The sequence below is a fragment of the Hevea brasiliensis genome, chromosome 14, assembly GCF_030052815.1.
Source record: "Hevea brasiliensis isolate MT/VB/25A 57/8 chromosome 14, ASM3005281v1, whole genome shotgun sequence".
Taxonomy (NCBI): domain Eukaryota; kingdom Viridiplantae; phylum Streptophyta; class Magnoliopsida; order Malpighiales; family Euphorbiaceae; genus Hevea; species Hevea brasiliensis.
Genome location: NC_079506.1, coordinates 18,714,282 through 18,735,624, shown reverse-complemented (window position 1 = coordinate 18,735,624; position 21,343 = coordinate 18,714,282). Strand labels below are relative to the sequence as shown.

Sequence of the window (21,343 nt, the reverse complement as noted above, 5' to 3'; positions counted from 1 at the left end):
TAAATGATAATCATATTTAGTAATTAATTTTTTTTTCTATTATTTAAATTTGAAAGATGAAATTAATTGAGGATTATATTTAGAAAATTAAATTATAATATAGAAAAAATTACTATTAATAAATTCAATTAAAAATTATTATTTAACATAAATGTGATAGATTTAAAATTTTATGTGACAATACTAAGAAAAAATAGAATTGAAATCATATGTGACAGGAAAAATTGTTATCAATAAAAAAAAAATTACCACTTCATATAAATGTGCTAGATTTAAAAACTTATGTGGTAATATCAAAAAAAAAAAATTATTTACTTTATTTATATATATATATATATATATTTGCACGACTTTAACAACTATTGATAATAATATATTATAAAAAAAAATAGTATGCATGTTTTAGTTTAATAATTATATTAATATCTTAATTTATTAAGGTTTTTTTTTCTTAATTAATAAATTTTATTTGTATTTGTTATAATATGATTTTTTTTATTTTAAATTATTAATTATTAAAAAGTTTTTTTAATCGATATAAAATCTCTTGATAGCTTTTTAAATTGAAAGTTATATTTTTTAAAATTATCCTTTAAGTATTAATGCAAAAGTTTAATATAGCTAAAAATTTTAATTGATGTATAAATATTATAAATAATATAAGTTCAATAATATAAGTTATGTATTTTAGTAATATTAAAATATAATGTATGTAAACTTAAATTTGACTTTTCCTTTGGAATATTAATTTGTCATGGCATCAGTGATATTGATTTACTTATCTTATTATATTTCATTGCTACGCGCATCAACATGTACTTCATTTAAATTTAAAAAAAAAGTAATTAAATTATTTAAAATTAAATATAGTATAAAAAATTTGAATTAATACCCATACAAAGTAAATAAAATTTTCATATTTTAAAAAATTTTATTTTACAATTTTACTATAAATTTCTAAAATATATATATATATATATGAAAACATTTCTAATATCTGAATAACTAATTAAATTATTATATTAATTACTGTAAAATTGCCCTTCACTCATTCTCCTTCATCCCCACTACAAAACAAGGAAATAAACACCCACTGCTGCGTGCATGCAATAAAAAGACAACTGCCTCGGCCTCTTCATCCAACACTTACCTTCTCCTCCACCTCTCTCACCATGGGGACTTTAGAAGTACCAACAACATATCCCTCCACCGCCACCACCGCCAACGGTACTAAACTCTCTGACCCAGAAAAACCCATAAACGACGAGGTTTCCCCCATTGAGGAGGTCCGACTAACCGTTACCAACACAGATGATCCAACCCTTCCTTTATGGACCTTCAGGATGTGGTTCTTGGGTTTGTTATCATGTGGGCTTCTCTCTTTCCTCAACCAATTCTTCTCTTACAGAACAGAGCCTCTTGTGATCACCCAAATCACTGTCCAAGTAGCCACACTTCCGGTGGGCCATTTCTTGGCTGCTGTGCTTCCCAAGAGTAAGTTCCGCATCCCTGGCTTCGGGTCGAAAACGTTTTCCTTGAACCCGGGTCCTTTTAACATGAAAGAGCACGTACTCATCTCCATCTTTGCAAATGCTGGAAGCGCATTTGGAGCTGGATCTGCTTCTGCTGTTGGTATTGTTACTATTATCAAAGCATTTTACTAGAGAAAAATTTCATTCTTGGCAAGTTGGATTCTCGTAGTCACTACCCAGGTAATTCTTTATTATGGATTTATGGTTGGTGTATAGTTGCTCAATCAAGCGTTCTTGTCTTTTGGTAGCAAAGAAATTTGTTTGTTTGTTTCTTTCTTTGTTTCAAAAGAAAAGATAATATCTTGTCAATATTAGGTTGGACGTTTTGTCTCTCTTTAGTTTCCGTTTGTTTGGAAGGAAACAAGTAGGGCTGGCCAGCAGCCGGCGATTTATATCTATAATGAACAAAATTTAAGTAAGAAAAATCTATATTCAAATCAAAACTATAAATTTCGGTATTCAGAATCAAAAGTCCAGACTGAACTTCACAGTTTTTTTTTTTTAATTTTACTTTTTATTTTGATTAAATTTAATTTCAATTTAATGATTGAAAATATTTTTCAATTTCTTTTTAAAAAATTATTAATTTGAATGAGAATGAACTAATTTAGTTTTAATATACTTTAAAAAAGTAATTTTAATTTAATTTAAATCTATAAAATTTTAATCTAGGTCTCATTTTGAACTGTATTTAGATTTGAAAAAGAAAGATTAAAAATGATTTTATTTTACTTTAATTTATTTTTGATGGGAGGGATTAAAGAAGAAATTCTTTGTATTTTTTAAATAAAATTATCCTGTTTATTTTCAATTAAATTTGAAAAAAATAAATTATAAATAAAAAAGAATAATGGAAATTGATCAATGAACTCATAGTTGTAAAAATGATTTAAGATTAGAAAGGGAATATTAGAAGTGGGTAATTAATGTAAGGTTGATGGATGTGTATGGTAAGTATTACAAGAATCTTTTGAAATAGAAAGAGATTTTAAAAATGGAGTAGTGTCGGTTTGTAATTTTTTTTTTAATAGGTATTAGGATATGGGTGGGCAGGGCTGCTGAGGAAATATGTAGTGGAGCCAGCCCAAATGTGGTGGCCTAACACTCTCTTCAGGTCTCTCTCTTCAGGTATGTCCACTCTCCCACTTTCTTCTTCAGGAATGAAAAGTTAAATCTAACCCTGTTTCATGAGTGATATATTTTCAACTACAGAATCAAACTAGATTAGACAGTCTCCTTTCTTCTTAAGAGAGAGAAATAGCAGGATTCTACTGCGTATTAAAAAAGGAAAGAAAAATTAAGGGATAGAGCTACTGGATAATATATGAATGCATGTGATATTTATTTATGATATTTTTTTAATTAATAAAAATAAAGTAATAAAACCACCATGAAGATTCAATGAAGATGTGTAAGTAATAATGGACATATTCAGACAAAAAATAAATGTAAGTAATAATGGACTTGTTATTAATTCCTTTTCTCTTTTATAATTGTTTGTGGTTTTCCCCACTAGAAGTCAGCTAGAATCTTTTAAATGCCTAGCTAATTAATAATTAATCACTATCTTTTTAACCCAAAAAATATTTAAAATATTAGTGGAAAAATAAAATAGATTTGATATTTGTTTAGTATTAATACTTAATAGCATAGTGTAAAATATATAAATATTTTTAATATAATTATTAAACTCAAAGTTGCAGAATTTTATAAATATTTTCAGTATTACTGAAAATATACTCGCAGTAATTGTGACATATCCAGTACTAAGAATAAAAATCATGACTATAGAAAAAAAAATGTCAATTTTACATTATTCATTTTCTGTCTTCCTTTCATGAAAAATTTCTAACACAAGGGGATATGCCAAACTACCTGAGCATTTACTTCTGCTGTCTTTTATTGACATTACTTCAGTTCAGAATTCACATAAGAGCATTTATTCCCAACTTTTGGATATGTTCAATTTAAAGAGACATTTCTAGCATTTAATCAGCACCTGGAAAAATAATGTATTTAGATAATGAACAGGAGCTAATGTCAGAATAAATTCTCTGGTATAATTTTGCAGGGCTCTGCATGAGAAAGATGAAAACGATCGATGCATGACTCGGGCTAAGTTCTTCCTAATTGCAGTAATTTGCAGTTTTTCCTGGCATGTAGTTCCAGGATACCTATTCACAACAGTTACAAGCATTTCATGGGTCTGCTGGGTGTTTTCAAAGTCAGTAACAGCACAGCAACTTGGGTCAGGCATGAAGGGCCTTGGACTTGGGGCTATAACGCTTGACTGGTCTGCTGTGGCATCCTTCTTGTTCAGCCCCCTTATTAGTCCTTTCTTTGCCATTGCCAATGTTTTTGTGGGATATGTGTTGATGCTCTACATTGTCATTCCTATTGCTTACTGGGGACTAGACCTATACAATGCACACAGATTTCCCATATTCTCCATCCACTTGTTTACAGCCCAAGGAAATAAGTATGATATATCAGCTATTGTTAATGACAAGTTTGAGCTAGATCTGCAAAAGTATGAGGAGCAAGGACGAATTCATTTGAGCTTGTTTTTCGTTTTCACTTATGGCTTGGGTTTTGCAACCATTGCATCAACCCTTACGCATGTGGCTTTCTTCTACGGAAGGTAATATTTCACTCAACAATTGTCCAAAGCTTACTGATATGACAGACAATTTCTAATTCTATGAGTTGACCAAAACTTTTACATGTAAGAAAAAAGCTGAAAACCAAAATTAGGTCAGTATCATTTTATTTTCTGAAGCTTTCTAATAATATATGCACATACTATGTTTATATATATATATGTATATATATATAAATTGAAAACGAGTATTTACACATGATCACATTCTTGTGCATGACTTATAATTCTCAGGGAGATTTACGAGCGATACCATGCTTCTTATAAGGGCAAGGAGGATATCCATACCAGATTGATGAGAAGATACAAGGACATACCTTCCTGGTGGTTTCACTTGTTGTTGGCTGTCACGCTTGCAGTTTCGCTTGTTCTCTGTATAGTCTTGAATGATCAGGTTCAGATGCCATGGTGGGGACTCCTCTTTACCAGCGCTGTGGCTTTCTTCTTCACCCTTCCAATCAGTGTCATAACTGCCACAACCAATCAAGTGAGCTCATTGAACTTTTGGCCACAATTACATATCTAAATCTGATAAAAGATAAAATTTTTAATTGTTTGGCCAGAGTCATGCAAGTTATGGTCTCCCAGAACAATTCTCGTATATTCTACCAAAGTCTTAGGTTCCATATGATAGGTCGAATGATATAAAATTTTGGTGTGGCAGTAAAGAACATCATGTTGAAACTTTGGCTACATTTAAATGGATTTGATAGCCGTCCTTTTCCCTGTTTCATGTTCTATGCAAACTGTTCTTCTTCACTAATGACCTTGTACTTCATGTGTAGACACCGGGGATAAACATAATCACAGAGTATGTCATGGGTATCATATATCCAGGAAGACCAATAGCCAATGTCTGCTTCAAAATCTATGGTTGTATCAGCATGGCGCAGGCTGTCTCTTTCCTCAACGATTTCAAGCTTGGACACTACATGAAGATCCCGCCAAGATCAATGTTCTTGGTTCAGGTATACATTTTCTTCTAACTAATCTTGTACCAAAAGTACCTAGAAAATAAAAGAACAAAATATACAGCATCCAGTTGAAGGTTATAATTGCATAAGGTAATTCTTAGAAGCATCTTCAACGCAGAATGATCTATGATAGCAAAATGATATTTACCAGATTGAAAAGACAAACCCCTGAGTACATCTTCCTTTGCACTTGTTCTGCTCTTTTTTTTTTTTTTTTTTTTTTAATATCTTTGTACTTCAACCATTAGTGTGGATACTTCATGCAAATTCAGCCCTTGTGTTCTTTCCTATATTCCAAAACTCTATGCCAAAATCTTAAGCACTTTTCCTTACATCCAGTCAACAACTTAGAATTCTAAGAACCAAAAGCTTTAAACTAATTTGCTTCCCCTCTATATATTCAAAAATAAATGAATAAGTACATAAAAATAAGAAAGGAAATGGAGAAGAGGAGGTATCATGAGAAAAGCTATTCAGATATGGTCACTCTTCCTGGGTCAAAACTTAATCAATTCCCATCCTTTTCAATATATAAACCCTACATCCTTTCTCGAATACTTTTAAACCCAAATAAAATAATTTTCAAACTCTAGCCCTTCAAATAAGTATGCAAATGTGTTACTAAAATTTGTTCTACATTTTAGTTACTGCAAATAGCATGAAAATTTTCCTCACCAATGATGGAAGTTCAAACCTTAAAACAGAATGTACAACAGTGTGTACTAACATATTAACATGATTATGCTCAAGTATGCGTACACAACTAAAGCATTCTGCTTGTTTGGGGTGAGTCACCATAAACAGTTTCCAAGGAAAATCGTCTTACCATATTTTTGGGCATCCCAAAACCATTTGAAGCTTAGAATTCAAACTTGTATCAGACAATCAAAAGTAGTAAATACTTTCTACTGTTTTAAACTATATCTAGTGTTGTGGTTTACAATAGCTGACCTATTCTATTCCTATCTTTCTTTTCCATATGGGAATGCTTAGTTCATCGGAACGATGCTCGCTGGAACCATCAACCTTGCAGTGGCATGGTGGCAGCTAAATTCCATTAATAACATATGCCAGGACGATCTGCTTCCCCCTAACAGTCCTTGGACTTGCCCAGGTGACACAGTTTTCTTTGATGCATCTGTCATATGGGGTCTGGTAGGACCTAGACGGATATTTGGAAGTCTTGGAAATTATCAAGCCATGAATTGGTTCTTCCTTGGAGGTGCAGCAGGACCAGTTATAGTTTGGCTATTACACAAGATATTCCCAAAGCAATCTTGGATTCCCATGATTAACCTACCAGTTCTTCTAGCATCCGGAATGATACCTCCAGCAACAACAGTAAACTACAATTCCTGGATCATAGTTGGAACAATTTTTAATTTCTTCATATTCCGCTACAGGAAGCAGTGGTGGCAAAGGTACAATTACATTCTTTCAGCAGCACTGGATGCAGGGGTGGCTTTCATGGCAGTGCTATTGTATTTTTCAGTGGGCATGGAAAACAGAACTTTAACTTGGTGGGGTACAGATGGTGAACACTGTGATTTAGCATCTTGTCCAATAGCCAAAGGCATAAAGGTTGATGGTTGTCCAGTGAACTAATCACAATCATATTGTTCTTCTGCCACATATTTCTGTTAAAAATATTGCCAAAAATAGATTTAGCAGATAATACAAGAGTAGGATCAGGAATGAACTACAAGGATGGGAAGATTATGACAATTGGAGGTTTCAAGTGTAATATAATTTTTACCATATATTTTGCTTTGAATATAAGTCCACCAATATAAGTTTACTTTTTTTAATGCAAGTGCAACAAAACTAATAGAAAATACATTGTAGCCCAAGGTAAATGACTTAAGTTTGAAACCTTGGGATACTTGTTCGTCTGTTGGGTCCATGGTTTCAAATAACGGCCATTATGTAACATAACGGCCATTATTTACACATTTTGAAGGATGCCATTACCCGTGAGGCCATTTTTTAAAGGCAAACAGGGAGTTGCAGCTGTAACGGGCGTTACGCCGTTGCGTAACGGTAACTGCTAATTAAATAACGGTAACAGCAATTACTTGGAATATTCTTCTATTACTCTTTCATATGTGCACAGTGTTTTTGTGCCTTTTTCTTGTCTCAGCATGTAGCACTACAATAGCTGCATTTTGGCTTCAATTTCTCTCAAATTTTCACTTAAAATTTCCTCTTTTCTTCATACAACATCCCTCCTTTCATTCTTTTTTAAGAATCTTGGCTAGGATTAGTAGATTACTCTATTTTCCAAAGCTAATTCTTGAAAAAAGACTAAAAGATGTGAGTTATTTGCTATTTTATACAATTTATTTTCATTACGTACTTTTTTTTTCTTTTTTTTGTTGTTTTGCATATTTGTTGAAGAAAACTAATGTTGATGTTAGAATTTTTATTAAGTTAGTAGTTTGAATAGATTTTTTATTAAGTTAGTAGTTTGAAGGGTTAGTTTGCCCGACCTATAGGTTTATGTGTTTTTTTTTTATTATTTTAATAGAATTAATTTTAGGGTTTACATTATTAATTACAAAATAACATAAAATGAAATTTAGGCTTCATTAATATTTGCTAAAGCTGTGTTTAAGTTTAGAGTTGGCAATATAAAATTTAGACTTCATTAAAACTTAAGTATAAATTAAATACTTATCTTAGTTATTATAGGTAATATTTAATAGATATGTAAGTGTAAATTTCATAAAAAATATATGTTGTAATTTAAAAAAAAAAAACTGTTTTAAAATTGCAAATTTTTTTTTCTAACTTATTAATTAATTTCATTTCATATATTCAAATATGATGTGAGTTAGTACTTAATAATAGTATTTGGTATTGTTAATATGATATAAGTGACTTATGAAACTATATTTATTCAAATTAACTCTATCTCATTTGTTGAACAGTGAGATTGATACCTATATGTACTATCTACATAATTATTTTAGTCAATAAATTGTTTAAAGCTAATGATGTCTAAAAATAATAGATTTAATATTTTTATTTGATATATTTATGTTTACTATATAGTTGTGTATCTTAGTTTTACTTATATCTACTAATATTTTACAAACTTTGCAAATTTTTCAAAAAAGTTTGCGCAGTGCCAGGTCGTTACCTTAACAAACAAAGTGGTGGCCAACTAGGCTACCCTAGTTGGTTATGAAATATGGCACAAAGAATATCCACACATAAAATTCACTTCGATGATTATTGAAGTATATTAATGATAATGCTTCATAACTTAATGCAATCATGATGCATTGTCTGCAAGCCACTGGTTATACTCATCCATCTGTATAATAAAGGAACTAGAACTTGGTAGCCACCTCCACCGTATGCTCTTTTAGGAATTAAGTCAGGTGACTCAGGTCCTTGCTTAAATAACAAACTACACCGGCATCCTCATGGCCTCAATCAATGGGAATTTGTACATAACGTTAGAAATACTTCTTGTAAATGAACACGAGAGATAATGTTGGACTACTTACACCAACACGTTACCTTAGACCAGCTGCGGCACTTTTTACATTAAGTTGCCTGTCCATTTCATCACTTAAGTTGGAATTGCCATCAGCTCTAACTCCCTGTAATCGTGGAACAAGAATAAATAAGATAGGATGGAGGTTACACCAGGAGGAAACTATAGGCAAGGTTTCCCCACGGTGGGGAAAGGAAGCAGAAAAAGTGAAGGGCTATAGTCCGTCTTAGGCAAAAAGAGAATGAAATATTGGAACCTGATTCATTCCACAAGGAGCAAAGATATAATAAAAAAACATGATTTGAGAAAGAGAGATCTGTAATTACCAGGCACTCCCCATGAAATCCTCTACCCAATCGAACTTTAAAAATCTTATCTAGAAACTAGTTTGTAGCACACTGATGAGAGGAAATATATGAATTTCCCTTGGCAATTAAAGAGGTAGAATCCAACAACTAATAAAAGGGCAAGTTAGAGATACTTCAGTGTCAATTAACATTTTAGAAATTGTGAAGAAATATGAACAGAGGAAACATTTTACTCATGTTGAACATCTTCTAGAATAATCAAGCTTTCAAGCAATAGGAAGGAAATACATAAACAGTGAATCAATCATAATTCAAATGCCCCAAACCTGTTCAAGCATAAATGGGTTTGTAATTTATCTTCGAGCGCCATTCATTTTGTCCAATATTAAAAGCTCTAATATCCGGTAAGCTCCAACGTCGAAGATCTGCATATTCAATGCACTTAAGAACCATTTCAACACGGTCTTGGTCTTCTGGGTTCAACAATCTGTTAACTCCTCCCTTATTCTGACCAAGAGAAATAAGCTCCCATTTTAATATAAAGATTCACATCATCTCCATTTAAAATGCTAGCAAACCAAATGCCAACAGAATATAGTCTCAACTCTCAAGAGGTACTTACATTATGAGACGTCATAGCTAGAAGCTTGCTAGAGAAATAGTTATAGACAACAGTACTCTCTTCAATATCAACATGAAATGTGACTTTCCCTGCACACTCTGCAGAGGGAATTCTTGGAGGGCGATTAAAGCCTAATACTCTATTAATTAAAAAAACCAAAATAAGCAAAGAGAAAATAATAACTGAATCATTATAGGCAAAGATTAGCACAGCAAGCTTACTTGCACATTGATTGCCGTGAAAGCATAGCGGCAAATCCTGGAGGACCAAGAAAATCAAGAAGATAACATCTCTCAAGTCCCAAATCTTCAAACCTGTATAAGCAATAAACCAATAAAGATTTAGAATTGATTTGGGTACCACAACCAAGAAGATAAAATCTCGCTCGGTGGGTATTGGACCTGAGAGGCACAACAAAAGAGAAAGGTAAGACAAGGCAAGAGAGATTGAGGCGAGAGTGGAAGAGGGTAGCAAACTGAGCAGAGAATGCTCCGGAGAAAGAAGGGTAGTTGTACAGCACCACATTTGGGATCTTCTCTTTTCTTGCTTTGGTTAATGCTTCTAAAGCAGCAGCTGATCGAAACCCATGAGCTCTAAATTCAGCGCCAATAATTGGAGCTATGGAGGAGGCCATTAATGGCCTCGATTTTCACTTTCGAGGGAGTGTAAGAGCCACTGAAGAACGGTATCGTAGCTCCTGTGGACAACTGGAGTGGTTTGCGTGCTACCGTGAAATTATCACATATCCGTGGCGCAGTTAGGTTGTAATTTGCATGAAACTATGTGCTTCGGACAGATCGATTTTGTTATTTATTTTTCTGAATAGTCAGTATAGATTTGCTTTTATATACTGATGTTGCCGTGGATATTCCTTATGCTTGATTTGCTCCTGTTTATTAGTCCCTAACACGCCTGAGAAAACAGGTGAAGGTCTATGGCCAACTCTAGCCACTTCAACGCTCGCTCCAGTCGGTCACGGGTTTGCTTGACTGACTTGAACGTCGGAGTGGCTACAAAATTGATTACCGACCTTCACCCGTTTTCTTGTTCTCAGGTGTTTTAGGGACTAGTAAACAGGAGCTAATCAAGCATCTGGAAGATCCACGGAAACATCATATACGTATAGCAGGAACTACAATCCTGTATTAAAGCTGAAGCTTATTGATGATACAGAAATAATGACAACAATTACAAATTCCTGCATATAAGGATATACAGATGAGAATATAGGATGCAGAGATATGCGACCTGGGAATTATAGATCACCAGTGATATAGTCCATTTTGTTATTCACTCTTTGCAGGATTGGGAAAATGTAAAAGAGAATGGGGGCAATTAAGCTGTGGCTTCTCATAGTTTAGAGAGCTCCCTCTGTTGGTAAAGACCACCTGCAGGAAAAATCAAACGCAATGCTGATGCTCCCATCCATTCAAGTGTACATCTGAGCAGTTATGGGGCTGTTGTTAGGGACTGTACAATTGGTGTGATTGCTGGTTTCTCTGTCGCGATGCTTGAAGTCTTACAATTCTCGCGAGGCAGAGGCCATTGCTCTTCGAGAATCACCTACTTGCCTTCGGCAATCCAGACTTGCCATGGAGTGCTATGATTTCATAAAAGCTCTAGGATATGAATCTGATACGCCAACCTTCAGAATACTCATTGTTAGCATAATTATAGCAATTAGCATAATTATAGCAATTAGCATAATTACAGTAATTAATATGATTATAGGAGATTTATAGCATAATTATAGCAATTATTATTCTTGTCTAAATTAGCTCATATTTCTAAATTAGTTCATATTCTTATGTATAAATAGATGTAATATCTCTGTAAATGAGACAGACAAATAGACAGAAAAAGACACAGACAAATACACAATCATTTCCTTCATTACTTGTATTCTTTCTTCTAACATGGTATCAGAGCCGTAAAGCTTTTATTTATAGTTTCTGGGGTCTCTCTTCTCTCTCTACAACATGTTCTGGTTCATTCTTTTATTTCTGTTATTATACCAAAGTGCCGTTTCCAAATCCTGATCCAGATGATTGTGATGTGCTCAATGTTAGTCCAACTACACCTGCCTCTGTTTAATCTGTACCAGGTATTGATCCAGTACCTGCGCCTGCATCTGCTCCTAGCACTACTCTTCGTCGTTCTACCCGTCCAGTTTAACTGCCTCTGTTGAATCTGCACCAGTTGTTGATCCAGTACCTGCGCCTGCATCTGCTCCTAGCACTACTCTTCGTAGTTCTACCCGTCCAGTTTAACTGCCTCTGTTGAATCTGCCCCAGTTGTTGATCCAGTACCTGTGCCTGCATCTGCTCCTAGCACTACTCTTCGTAGTTCTACCCCTCCATTCTCAGGGCTAGAACCAGTAGCTGTTCCCTGTAAGCCTGCATCCTCCACCTGGATTTCCCCAACTGGAAGGAGGTTCCTTAGAAGCTGCAAAATACTGTTCTGTCTCTCAGATTCAGGATTGTTTTGGGTTCCACCAGCTGACAGAATGTTGATATTTATGCTACGAGTACTTGAAGGCTCCATCTCTTATCTGATGTTCAGCACTTAGCCGTTGCACAGCAGGTTCAGAAGTTGAATGCTGCTCGGTCTGAACACCAGCAGAATGATGCTCACCGGATGCCTGAGATCCTCGTGCACCACTGACATGCTGGAATCTTCCAAGAAGAGGATAATATAATCCTATAGAATTATTAGGAGAATCAGAAGGAAGGCGACTGAATGGACCAGGAACTGCTGCAACCATGGTTCTGATTGGTACAACCCGCACTCCAGTCTCTCCACCAAAAGCTGAACTCTCCGTTATCCTAGATGTTGTTTGATTGCCAAGATTTTCACCACCAGAACCTGTTGGCTGGTTTCTCTGCCCTGAGGGCTGCTGAGTATCACCCTGTTCCTCACGGTTAAGATTGGGGGAGGCCGTTGAGGAACCTCTTCGAATTTGTATATCAATACGCCTCGGAAGAAACCCAGTACCTATACCATTGACTAAACCGGATCCAGGCTGCACAGATCCCACAGGGACGGCACCAAAGCCTGCTCCTGGTTGAAAAGGAAGAGGCTGAACCATTAGAGGATTAGGACCAGATTGATTTATGAAAACTGCAGGACCCGCATTGACCACAGCGTCTGACGGTGCTTGACCTAGTCGAAGAGTCATTGTAGTCCGTCCAAGTTCAAGTAGAAATGCACCTAAATTATGAAGTTGAACTCCAGTCCTCCATGCACTGGACTGAGTGCTCGACCGTGATGCAGGATCAGTAACATTTGCTTGACTCTCTAGTTGCCTCGCAAGTTGTTGTAAGCATTCTGCAACTTGTCCATTGATAAATTGTCTGCTAGACAGCATCACTTCAGCCAAGGATGCAGGTGTTGGAAGCGGTTCTTGTACAGTTCCTGATCTTGATGTGGAATCAGAGTCTCTTTGCTCAGTCCTCTGTATAGCCTCTCCTTGAGCAATATTTTCTTTTGGCAGCAGGGTTCAATCTGATAGATCACAAAGTGCTTTTGGCCTTCCAACAGGAGTATCTTTGGAGTCTTTGAATCCCCTTGTAATTCCTGATTCTTTGACAACTTTGACCCAATATCTGAGTCTTATGAGGCGTGAATTCAATGCTATCGGCAGAATGGGGGAAAATATTGCTCAAGGAGAGGCTATACAGAGGACTGAGCAAAGAGACTCTGATTCCACATCAAGATCAGGAACTGTACAAGAACCGCTTCCAACACCTGCATCCTTGGCTGAAGTGATGCTCCTAGCACTACTCTTCGTAGTTCTACCCGTCCAGTTTACCTGTCTCTGTTGAATCTGCACCAGTTGTTGATCCAGTACCTGCGCCTGCATCTGCTCCTAGCACTACTCTTCGTCGTTCTACCCGTTCAGTTTGATTCCTGTCTCCTCTATCAGCCAAACCGCTGATATATTCACCAAAACGCATCATCCCACTCGCTTTCAGGATCTCTTAAGCAAACTCAAGTTGGCACATGCGCTACCACCTTGAGTTTGAGGGGGGGTGTTAGCATAATTATAGCAATTAGCATAATTATAGCAATTAGCATAATTACAGTAATTAATATGATTATAGGAGATTTATAGCATAATTATAGCAATTATTATTCTTGTCTAAATTAGCTCATATTTCTAAATTAGTTCATATTCTCATGTATAAATAGATGTAATATCTCTGTAAATGAGACAGACAAATAGACAGAAAAAGACACAGACAAATACACAATCATTTCCTTCATTACTTGTATTCTTTCTTCTAACACTCATAAATGGTTTAGCATCAGTGGGTGAAGCTTGTGTTTCAGCTATGTTAAGGCAGGATGCACAAGCAGCTTGAAAGTTTTTCAATTGAGGCTGTTTTATTCATTTGACCATTTTTTTTCTTCTTTTTAAGATGATGGTTCTACTCTAATTGTCCAGTACATGTGGTTGGAACTGATTCCTTACTTTAAAATTTGTTAGATTATTACTTAAAAATTCAATTTATGACTTTATATAAATGTGGCATAATTTTTTTTATCTTCATTTTAAAATTTTTTATATAAAAAATTTAGCTTACTATTATATTAAACATTAGCATTTTATTTAAATATTTTCAAATTTTAATTACCAACATCTTAATTACCAATATATATAAAAATAATAATTATCTAATTTTTTTGTTGCATTTATTAAAAATTTTAAAATTTATAATTTCAGCCACCTATAAATATTAAATATTATATTTTTTAAAATAGAAAACCTAAATAGTTAATTTTGTTAAGATACAATAATTAAATAATAATAATTTTCCCAATTGAAAATTTCTTTAAAGTGAAAATCATGTCAGCAGCCTTAGTTTTTCAGCTAGAACCAGTTTTATGAGACGGGACTCAAGGCAATGAAAAAGGGTCAAGTGCTTTGTGATATAGAGATCGAGATTGAATATGGTGCGCAAATGCAAGATAACTGCCAATAACAGGGAAGTTAACAATGATGATTTATTGGGAGAAGAATAACTAATTAATTCAGGCGGAAAATAAAAGCATCCACTGTGCTCTTTGTATTTTCAGGTCCTTGGAATTTCCTTTCTAGCAATATCCTTATAATACAAAGGATATCTGGTCGGGAATAGTTGGCACATGCCATCAAACATTAGGCGCCTATTAGTTGACCCAAAAATACTTAGAATAGGAATGAATGGATTTGATTCTTGTATGAGTGTTTAAAAACGTTTTTTTTTTTTAATTTTTATTCTCACAAGTTAAAGAATTTAATTCCTATAAGTAAAAGAATCACCATTTTTCTTTCAATATAAAGAATCAAAATATAGATAGGGATGATCAAAGTTTTCGAACCCCATTAATTTTTTTTCGATCCCAATTGGAGCGAGAATACCCCATTAATTTTTTTTCAATCCCAATTGGAGCGAGAATGAAAAACATTCTCCTCGTCTCATACAATAATATATTATTATTTTTATTAAAAAATAATTTATTTTTATATATTTATATATTTAAATATAATAATTTTGATAAAATATATAAATATATTATTAAAATAATATGTAAAACATGTATTTATGAATATATTTTATTTTTTAATAAATAAATTTATATTATATATTAATAAATTAAAATTTAAAATTTAAAAAAATAAAAAGAAAATTCTCTATAAAAACCTGTCTCACCCGACCTCAAACTCTTGTGGAATGGAAATGAAAGAAGTGATCCTCACTCTTGACCTGCCTCGTTGCCATTCTCAGTATAGGAATGTGAATGATTATTATTTCATTAAAAGCTAAATACTCAATATCACTCATATAGGTGTTGAGATGTTTTAATTTTTATATTGTTAATTAAAATAAAAATTTTTCAAAAATATTTTGTATTTTCATATAATTAATTAAAAAAATGAAAACAATATTTTAAATTTCATATAATTAATTAAAAATTAAAATAAAATTAATTATAGAAAATTAAAATGCAAAAATGTTACTTTATATCTTCATATAATTAATTAAAATTAAAAGGTTAAAATATAAAAATATAAAAAAAAAATAATATTAGGTTGATTTTAAAATAAGCTCATTCTAATTTCATAATTTATACATGCAAATTAAATATCTTAAAAAAAAATCTGATTCTAATCCGTAATAAACCAAACATTAATAAAAGTTTACTATTTCCTTTTTGATACCATTCAAATTCAATTTCAATTTCAATTTCAATTTCAATTTCAATTTCAATACTAAATTTGATTCTAATGTACGCACCAAACGAACCATAAGATCTTTTCTTTTTCATGTCCTTTCAGGAATTACATGTATAGCTTCTCGGGTGGTTCGAAGGTGACTATCAAAGGATAACTTGCCATTTGATCTTTTCTTTCTCATGTCCTTTCAAGAATTATATGTATAGCCGTTTGGTTGGTTGGAAGGTGATTGTCAATGGAAAAACTGTAAGTTAATAGAGTAGTCATCGGTCAAAGTCATCGAAGAAGAATCAACGCGTAAAAGACAAAATTTTGAAAAATTAATCAATTGTTTAAAAATTAAAATAATTAATTAAATCACAAAAGGTGATAAGGTTTATATTTTTAATGTACCACATATTTAAAATTAAATTCATCCTTCATTTTGTGAAATAAAAATAATATGATCTTATAAATTTAAAATTAATTAAATTGATCATCTTAAATTTAAAATTTTATATTTTTTAAATTATTTATCTATTTGAATTTATTGTATGTTAGTTCAAAATATTAAATTTATTTTAACTATAAGTTACAATTTAGATACGTTCAATAAAATATTATGTTTGTAGTATTTTTAAAATAACTCATTTAAAAAATATTTTTCTTGTCTTTATTTTTAGCGTAAAAGCTTAAAAAAAAAAAAAGTTAAAAAGGTCTCTTCTTTCCCTCACAAATACCCACCTTTTTTATCCAAAAATAATAGTGCAAGCTTCCAATTCCATTGACTTTTTTATTTTATTTTTTTACTCCGAGTTATCTTTCTCCTTTTATCTTATAATTTAATATATCAGTCTATTTTCATCGTTCATACTCATAATGAATTTTAGAAAATTTAATTTAATTTCTTTTATTTTTATTTGGTGTTTGTAAACTATGATCAACTAGCTTTGCTATTTGAAGTAAATGAGTGTGTGCCTAAAATTTATTTGATGTATGATATTGATATTATGTGAATTATTTAATTTTAAAATTCAATTTCAGGTTTAAAATATCATTTTTCATGGGAAAAAGAATTTATCATGATAGATGTATTTTTTAAAAGAAAAATATTGAAGATCAAGAAACTAGAAAAGATGGTTAATCATCTATGTCAAACTCTAAAAATTTAGTTATTGAGCATTCTAAAAAGTTTCGACGAACTAAAATTCAAAAAATTGACATTGCTTATTTTGACATTTAATATATCATACATATGTTCTTGAATTAAAAATATTTTGTATATATACTAAGGGTGTGCATAGTTCTCGAAGGCTCCAAAACTGAATTGAAATAAAAAAGAACCGTTACTATAAGAATCAAACCAAGCTCATTTTACTATTTTTATTTGGTTTTGATTCTTTCTCAAGAACCAAACTGAAATTAAACCAAAAAATCAATTTTATATATATATATATATATATATATATATATATATATATATAGTTATTTTGATTTTAGTATTATTACTTTTATTGGAGTTTAAATAATAATTTTTCTTTCAACTTTCTTTTTCATGTAATGAAATTAATTGTAGAAAAATAAAGGTGCCATCTTATTGGAGGAAGACTTGGAACTTGAAAGCTTATTGTTGAAGTTTTTTAGAGTGGAAAATGTGACAATAAAACGTGACTTTATATTATACTTATTGATTTAGTGTTATTTTTTATTTGGGATGCAAATATCATATGACTTACTATAAATTTTTGGTGATAATTTATATTTTTATTTGAAAATTATTAGTTTGATTTTAGTATTTTTATCGAATAAGTCTTTGTTTTTATGCTATTTTGTTGATATTTTATTTTAATATTAGCATCGTTATTCTAATGTTAGTATTGTTATTTTTATTGGTATGTTAAAATTTATAATCCTTTTTATTCTTTTAAAATGAGCACAATAATATTATTATTTTGAGTGTAAAAACTAAGAAATAAATTGAAATCGAAAATAAAACTAAAATTAGAATCAAAATTGAAAATACTTAGAACAGAACTAAAATTTGATTCCATTCCAATTCCAAGAAAGTGAAAGAATCGATGGTACCGATTCCTAAGAGGTAAAAGAACGAAAGTTCAATTCCGATTTGATTCTTGTAAAGAACTAAACCAAAATCAAAATCACCCACCCCTACTAGTATAAACGTATTAAGTATTACTTTGATCCCTTAAGGAAAAAATCTTGGTGCTGCCCTTGGCTTTAAAAATAATCACATGGCATATTAAAAAATTAAATTAATATAATTTAAATAAAAATAATTTTTAAATCAATTCATTACAAAATTTAAGTGTTATATATCTTTATATCATACATTAAATATAAAATTATATAAGTTACTATTAAAAATATAAGAAATTATATTACTATATTTTTATAAATAAATATTTAAAAAATAATAATAAATAATTATTTAAAAAATAAAAATTTAATTTTGATGGCATAAAACTATTCGAAATTTTATAACATAATTAATTAGAATTTTATCATTAACAAAATCTATAAAAAAAAAATAAATATTAAATTATATTATTAAAATAAAATAATTAATAAATAATGCATGGGCAAAACTACTTAGCTCATGGGTATCCATTGTTCGCGCCCGTAACAGACCCTAACAAGTTCGTTTCGTTGATTCTTCCTATGGTCTTAGATATTAGTTAGAAGTTGATTTTCAAAGGAGAAACTACACGGTAATGGAGTCATCTGAAGCCACATTTTTCCAAATGATGTCTTGTCAATTCATCAAACAAGAATCAGTTTGTATTTTTCGCTGTATAAAAAAAGAAAAAAAAAAAGTACCGTGTGGAAGAGGAAGAGATGGTTCTGAAATTTCTCACCTTATATTCTCAATAGCATTCTGCGTATCCAAAAACCAAGCTTGCTGCAATCATGTTTCTTGTTTTCTTGCTCTTTTCTTGTTCCATGCTACCCCTTTCTGCTGATGAGCTCCCTTATGTGCCTTCAGATAAATTGGCAATGGATTGTTCCCCATTAGATACACCATCTTATTTTAGACCAGATTCTAAAATTGAACAAAATTTCAGTTTTTCAACCGTGTCCAGAATAAATGATATGGAACCTCACGACCGTGGTGAGGAACCAAAAACTTCTGCTTGCATCAATAGAAAACAGCTCACTTACACATTTTCTGTCTCCACTGGCCCCAAGTTTGTTCGCCTATACTTTGTACCAATCTCTTATTCTGGGTTGAAGGTATCCAAGGCATTGTTCTCCGTCAGCATTGGTCAGTATACACTTCTAACCACTTCTGAATCCTCCTATTACGAACTCAACTCAGATGTTGGTTATTTTGTAAGAGAATTCTGTATCATCACAGATGGCCAAATATTAAATGTGACATTCACCCCATCTTCGAAGATTTCAGGTGCCTATGCTTTTGTCAACAGGATTGAAATCGTCTCCATGCCTTCAAAGCTTTACATCCAAGAAAATGTTCCACTTCCACTCATCGGACGACCTTCTCACTATTCTATGGAGAACTCTACAGCCCTTGAGATGATGCACCGGGTGAACGTAGGAGGGGATTTGATCCCTCAACCGAAAGATACTGGCATGTTTCGACTCTGGACAAGTGACATCGATTATATTATAGATGATGAAGCTGAGACGAGTAATATTGAATCAAAAGTTCAAATTCAGTCAAGCTCATTGAAATCTGCATATGCTGCTCCAAAAAAAGTTTACGCATCTGCGAGGACAGTTTGGAATACGTTTGCAGGCAACCATAGCGCTAGATGGTCATTTCCTGTTGATTTCGGCTTCTATTACCTTGTCAGGCTCCACTTCTGTGAGATTTCAAGCAGGATTCACCAAGACGGTGAAAGAGTGTTTCATGTGTATATCAATAATCAAACTGCAGAAGATCATGCTGATATTTTCCATTGGAGCCACGGTGTTGGAATTCCCATTTATAGAGACTATATCATCAACTTTTCAGAACCAGGAGAAGGCATAAAGCATCTATCAATCACCATAGGGAGTAAAAATGGATCATCTGCAACGTATGAAGTTCCAATTTTAAATGGGTTGGAAATTTTCAAGTTGTCTGACCATTCTAACAATCTAGCAGGGCCCCATCCATTCGGAGTAAGAAATCCGCATCCGCATATTTCAGACTTCAATAAATATCATCATGCTTTACATTTAGTATCTTATGTTCTTGGGGCAACTTTATTTGTAATAATTATTCTCGGCTTATTCAGTTCCATAGTTTCAACATTTAAGGACAGAGAAAACTTTAAGCTGGGGCAATCATCAGGCAATTATCGAATCTTCTCAATTGCTGAGATAAAGTCAGCAACCAACAATTTTTCAGACACCCTGCTCATTGGCACTGGTGGATTTGGGAAGGTCTATAGAGGATCCATTGACTATGGCAGCACCAGTGTTGCCATAAAGCGTGCCAATCCAAGTTCACACCAAGGTTTGAAAGAGTTTCAAACTGAAATCACCATGCTTTCAGAGCTGAGGCATCACCACCTAGTATCTCTGATCGGGTACTCAATGGAGAAAAAAGAAATGATTCTTGTTTATGATTACATGGCTCATGGTACGCTACGTGATCAACTCTACAAGACCCAGAAGCCTCCACTTCCATGGAAGCAGAGGCTCAAGATTTGCATTGGAGCAGCACGAGGACTCCAATACCTGCACACAGGTGCAAAGAGCACTATCATCCACCGAGACATTAAGAGTACCAACATTTTGTTAGACGATAAATGGGTTGCAAAGGTTTCAGATTTCGGGTTATCAAAAGCTGGCCCGAGTGCAATGTCACAGTCTACGACTAAAATACATGTTTCAACCATGGTGAAGGGTACTTTTGGTTACCTAGATCCTGAATATTATCGACAACAAAAACTAACAGAAAAATCTGATGTATACTCATTTGGAGTGGTACTGTTTGAGACTTTATGTGCTAGGCCTGCTGTGCTGCCAGTGGAAGAAATTAAAGAGGAGGAAGAGTATGAGAAAGCAAGTTTGGCAGAATGGGCATTGCGCTGCTGCCAAATGGGGATTCTTGACCAGATAATTGATCCATATCTGAAGGGAAAGATTGCCCCTGAATGCTTCAGGACTTTCACTGATATAGCAAGTAAGTGTTTAGCTGATAAGGGAAGTGGAAGGCCGTCCATGGGAGATGTGTTGTGCAATTTGAAGCTAGCAATGCAGCAGCAGAATGCTGCTGATTTGCAGGAGGAGAGGGGTGCAAAAGAGGCCAATGAAAGGATGAATGGTGATGTTTGTATAATGATTGATGGTGGACGATGCATTTGCTCTAATAATTCAGATAAGACTCCAGGAGTGGAATTCTCTGAGATCATGGTTCCCACTGGACGTTGATGAGAATTTTACATTGTATCTATATTTTATATTTCTGTTAGCTTAGTTAGAGTTAACAATAACGGGCTGTATATCTAGCATGTAGCTGTTATTTTCCCTCATATTTTTCTTATTTGTTTTCTGAAACTCAAGAGGTATATA

General features: G+C 32.9%; 3 protein-coding genes and 1 pseudogene across 3 annotated transcripts; 2 read left to right on the top strand and 2 right to left on the bottom strand.

Moving 5' to 3' along the window:
- Nucleotides 1-1,172: 1,172 nt before the first annotated feature.
- LOC131172822 (oligopeptide transporter 4-like) lies at nt 1,173-6,800 on the top strand. The gene is made up of 6 exons (XM_058134357.1): nt 1,173-1,628; nt 2,564-2,646; nt 3,604-4,173; nt 4,426-4,678; nt 4,977-5,159; nt 6,159-6,800. The coding sequence occupies exons 1-6, from the start codon at nt 1,173-1,175 to the stop codon at nt 6,768-6,770; spliced, it is 2,157 nt and encodes a 718-aa protein (XP_057990340.1). The 3' UTR covers nt 6,771-6,800.
- A 2,508-nt stretch (nt 6,801-9,308) lies between these two features.
- LOC131172821 (uncharacterized) lies at nt 9,309-11,151 on the bottom strand. Its single transcript, XM_058134356.1, has 4 exons — nt 10,002-11,151; nt 9,822-9,914; nt 9,601-9,739; nt 9,309-9,485 (listed from the first exon to the last, which is right to left on the bottom strand). The coding sequence occupies exons 1-4, from the start codon at nt 10,232-10,234 to the stop codon at nt 9,309-9,311; spliced, it is 642 nt and encodes a 213-aa protein (XP_057990339.1). The 5' UTR covers nt 10,235-11,151.
- Nucleotides 10,623-13,353, bottom strand: LOC131172820 (ubiquitin-like domain-containing protein CIP73; annotated as a pseudogene).
- Nucleotides 13,354-18,708: 5,355 nt separating this feature from the next.
- Nucleotides 18,709-21,282, top strand: LOC131173153 (receptor-like protein kinase FERONIA). Its single transcript, XM_058135034.1, has one exon. The coding sequence runs from the start codon at nt 18,728-18,730 to the stop codon at nt 21,200-21,202; it is 2,475 nt and encodes an 824-aa protein (XP_057991017.1). The 5' UTR covers nt 18,709-18,727; the 3' UTR covers nt 21,203-21,282.
- Nucleotides 21,283-21,343: the final 61 nt, after the last annotated feature.

What these genes read in the sequence shown, in the direction of transcription:
- LOC131173153 (XM_058135034.1), top strand. Translation starts at nt 18,728, where the DNA reads ATGTTTCTTGTTTTCTTGCTCTTTTCTTGTTCCATGCTACCCCTTTCT.
- LOC131172822 (XM_058134357.1), top strand. Translation starts at nt 1,173, where the DNA reads ATGGGGACTTTAGAAGTACCAACAACATATCCCTCCACCGCCACCACC. An exon ending in GTGGCTTTCTTCTACGGAAG is followed by an intron (nt 4,174 to 4,425) that starts GTAATATTTCAC and finishes TATAATTCTCAG; the next exon opens with GGAGATTTACGAGCGATACC. An exon ending in TAACTGCCACAACCAATCAA is followed by an intron (nt 4,679 to 4,976) that starts GTGAGCTCATTG and finishes CTTCATGTGTAG; the next exon opens with ACACCGGGGATAAACATAAT.
- LOC131172821 (XM_058134356.1), bottom strand. Translation starts at nt 10,234, where the DNA reads ATGGCCTCCTCCATAGCTCCAATTATTGGCGCTGAATTTAGAGCTCAT. An exon ending in TCTTTTGTTGTGCCTCTCAG is followed by an intron (nt 9,915 to 10,001) that starts GTCCAATACCCA and finishes TTGCTTATACAG; the next exon opens with GTTTGAAGATTTGGGACTTG. An exon ending in TCACGGCAATCAATGTGCAA is followed by an intron (nt 9,740 to 9,821) that starts GTAAGCTTGCTG and finishes TTTAATTAATAG; the next exon opens with AGTATTAGGCTTTAATCGCC.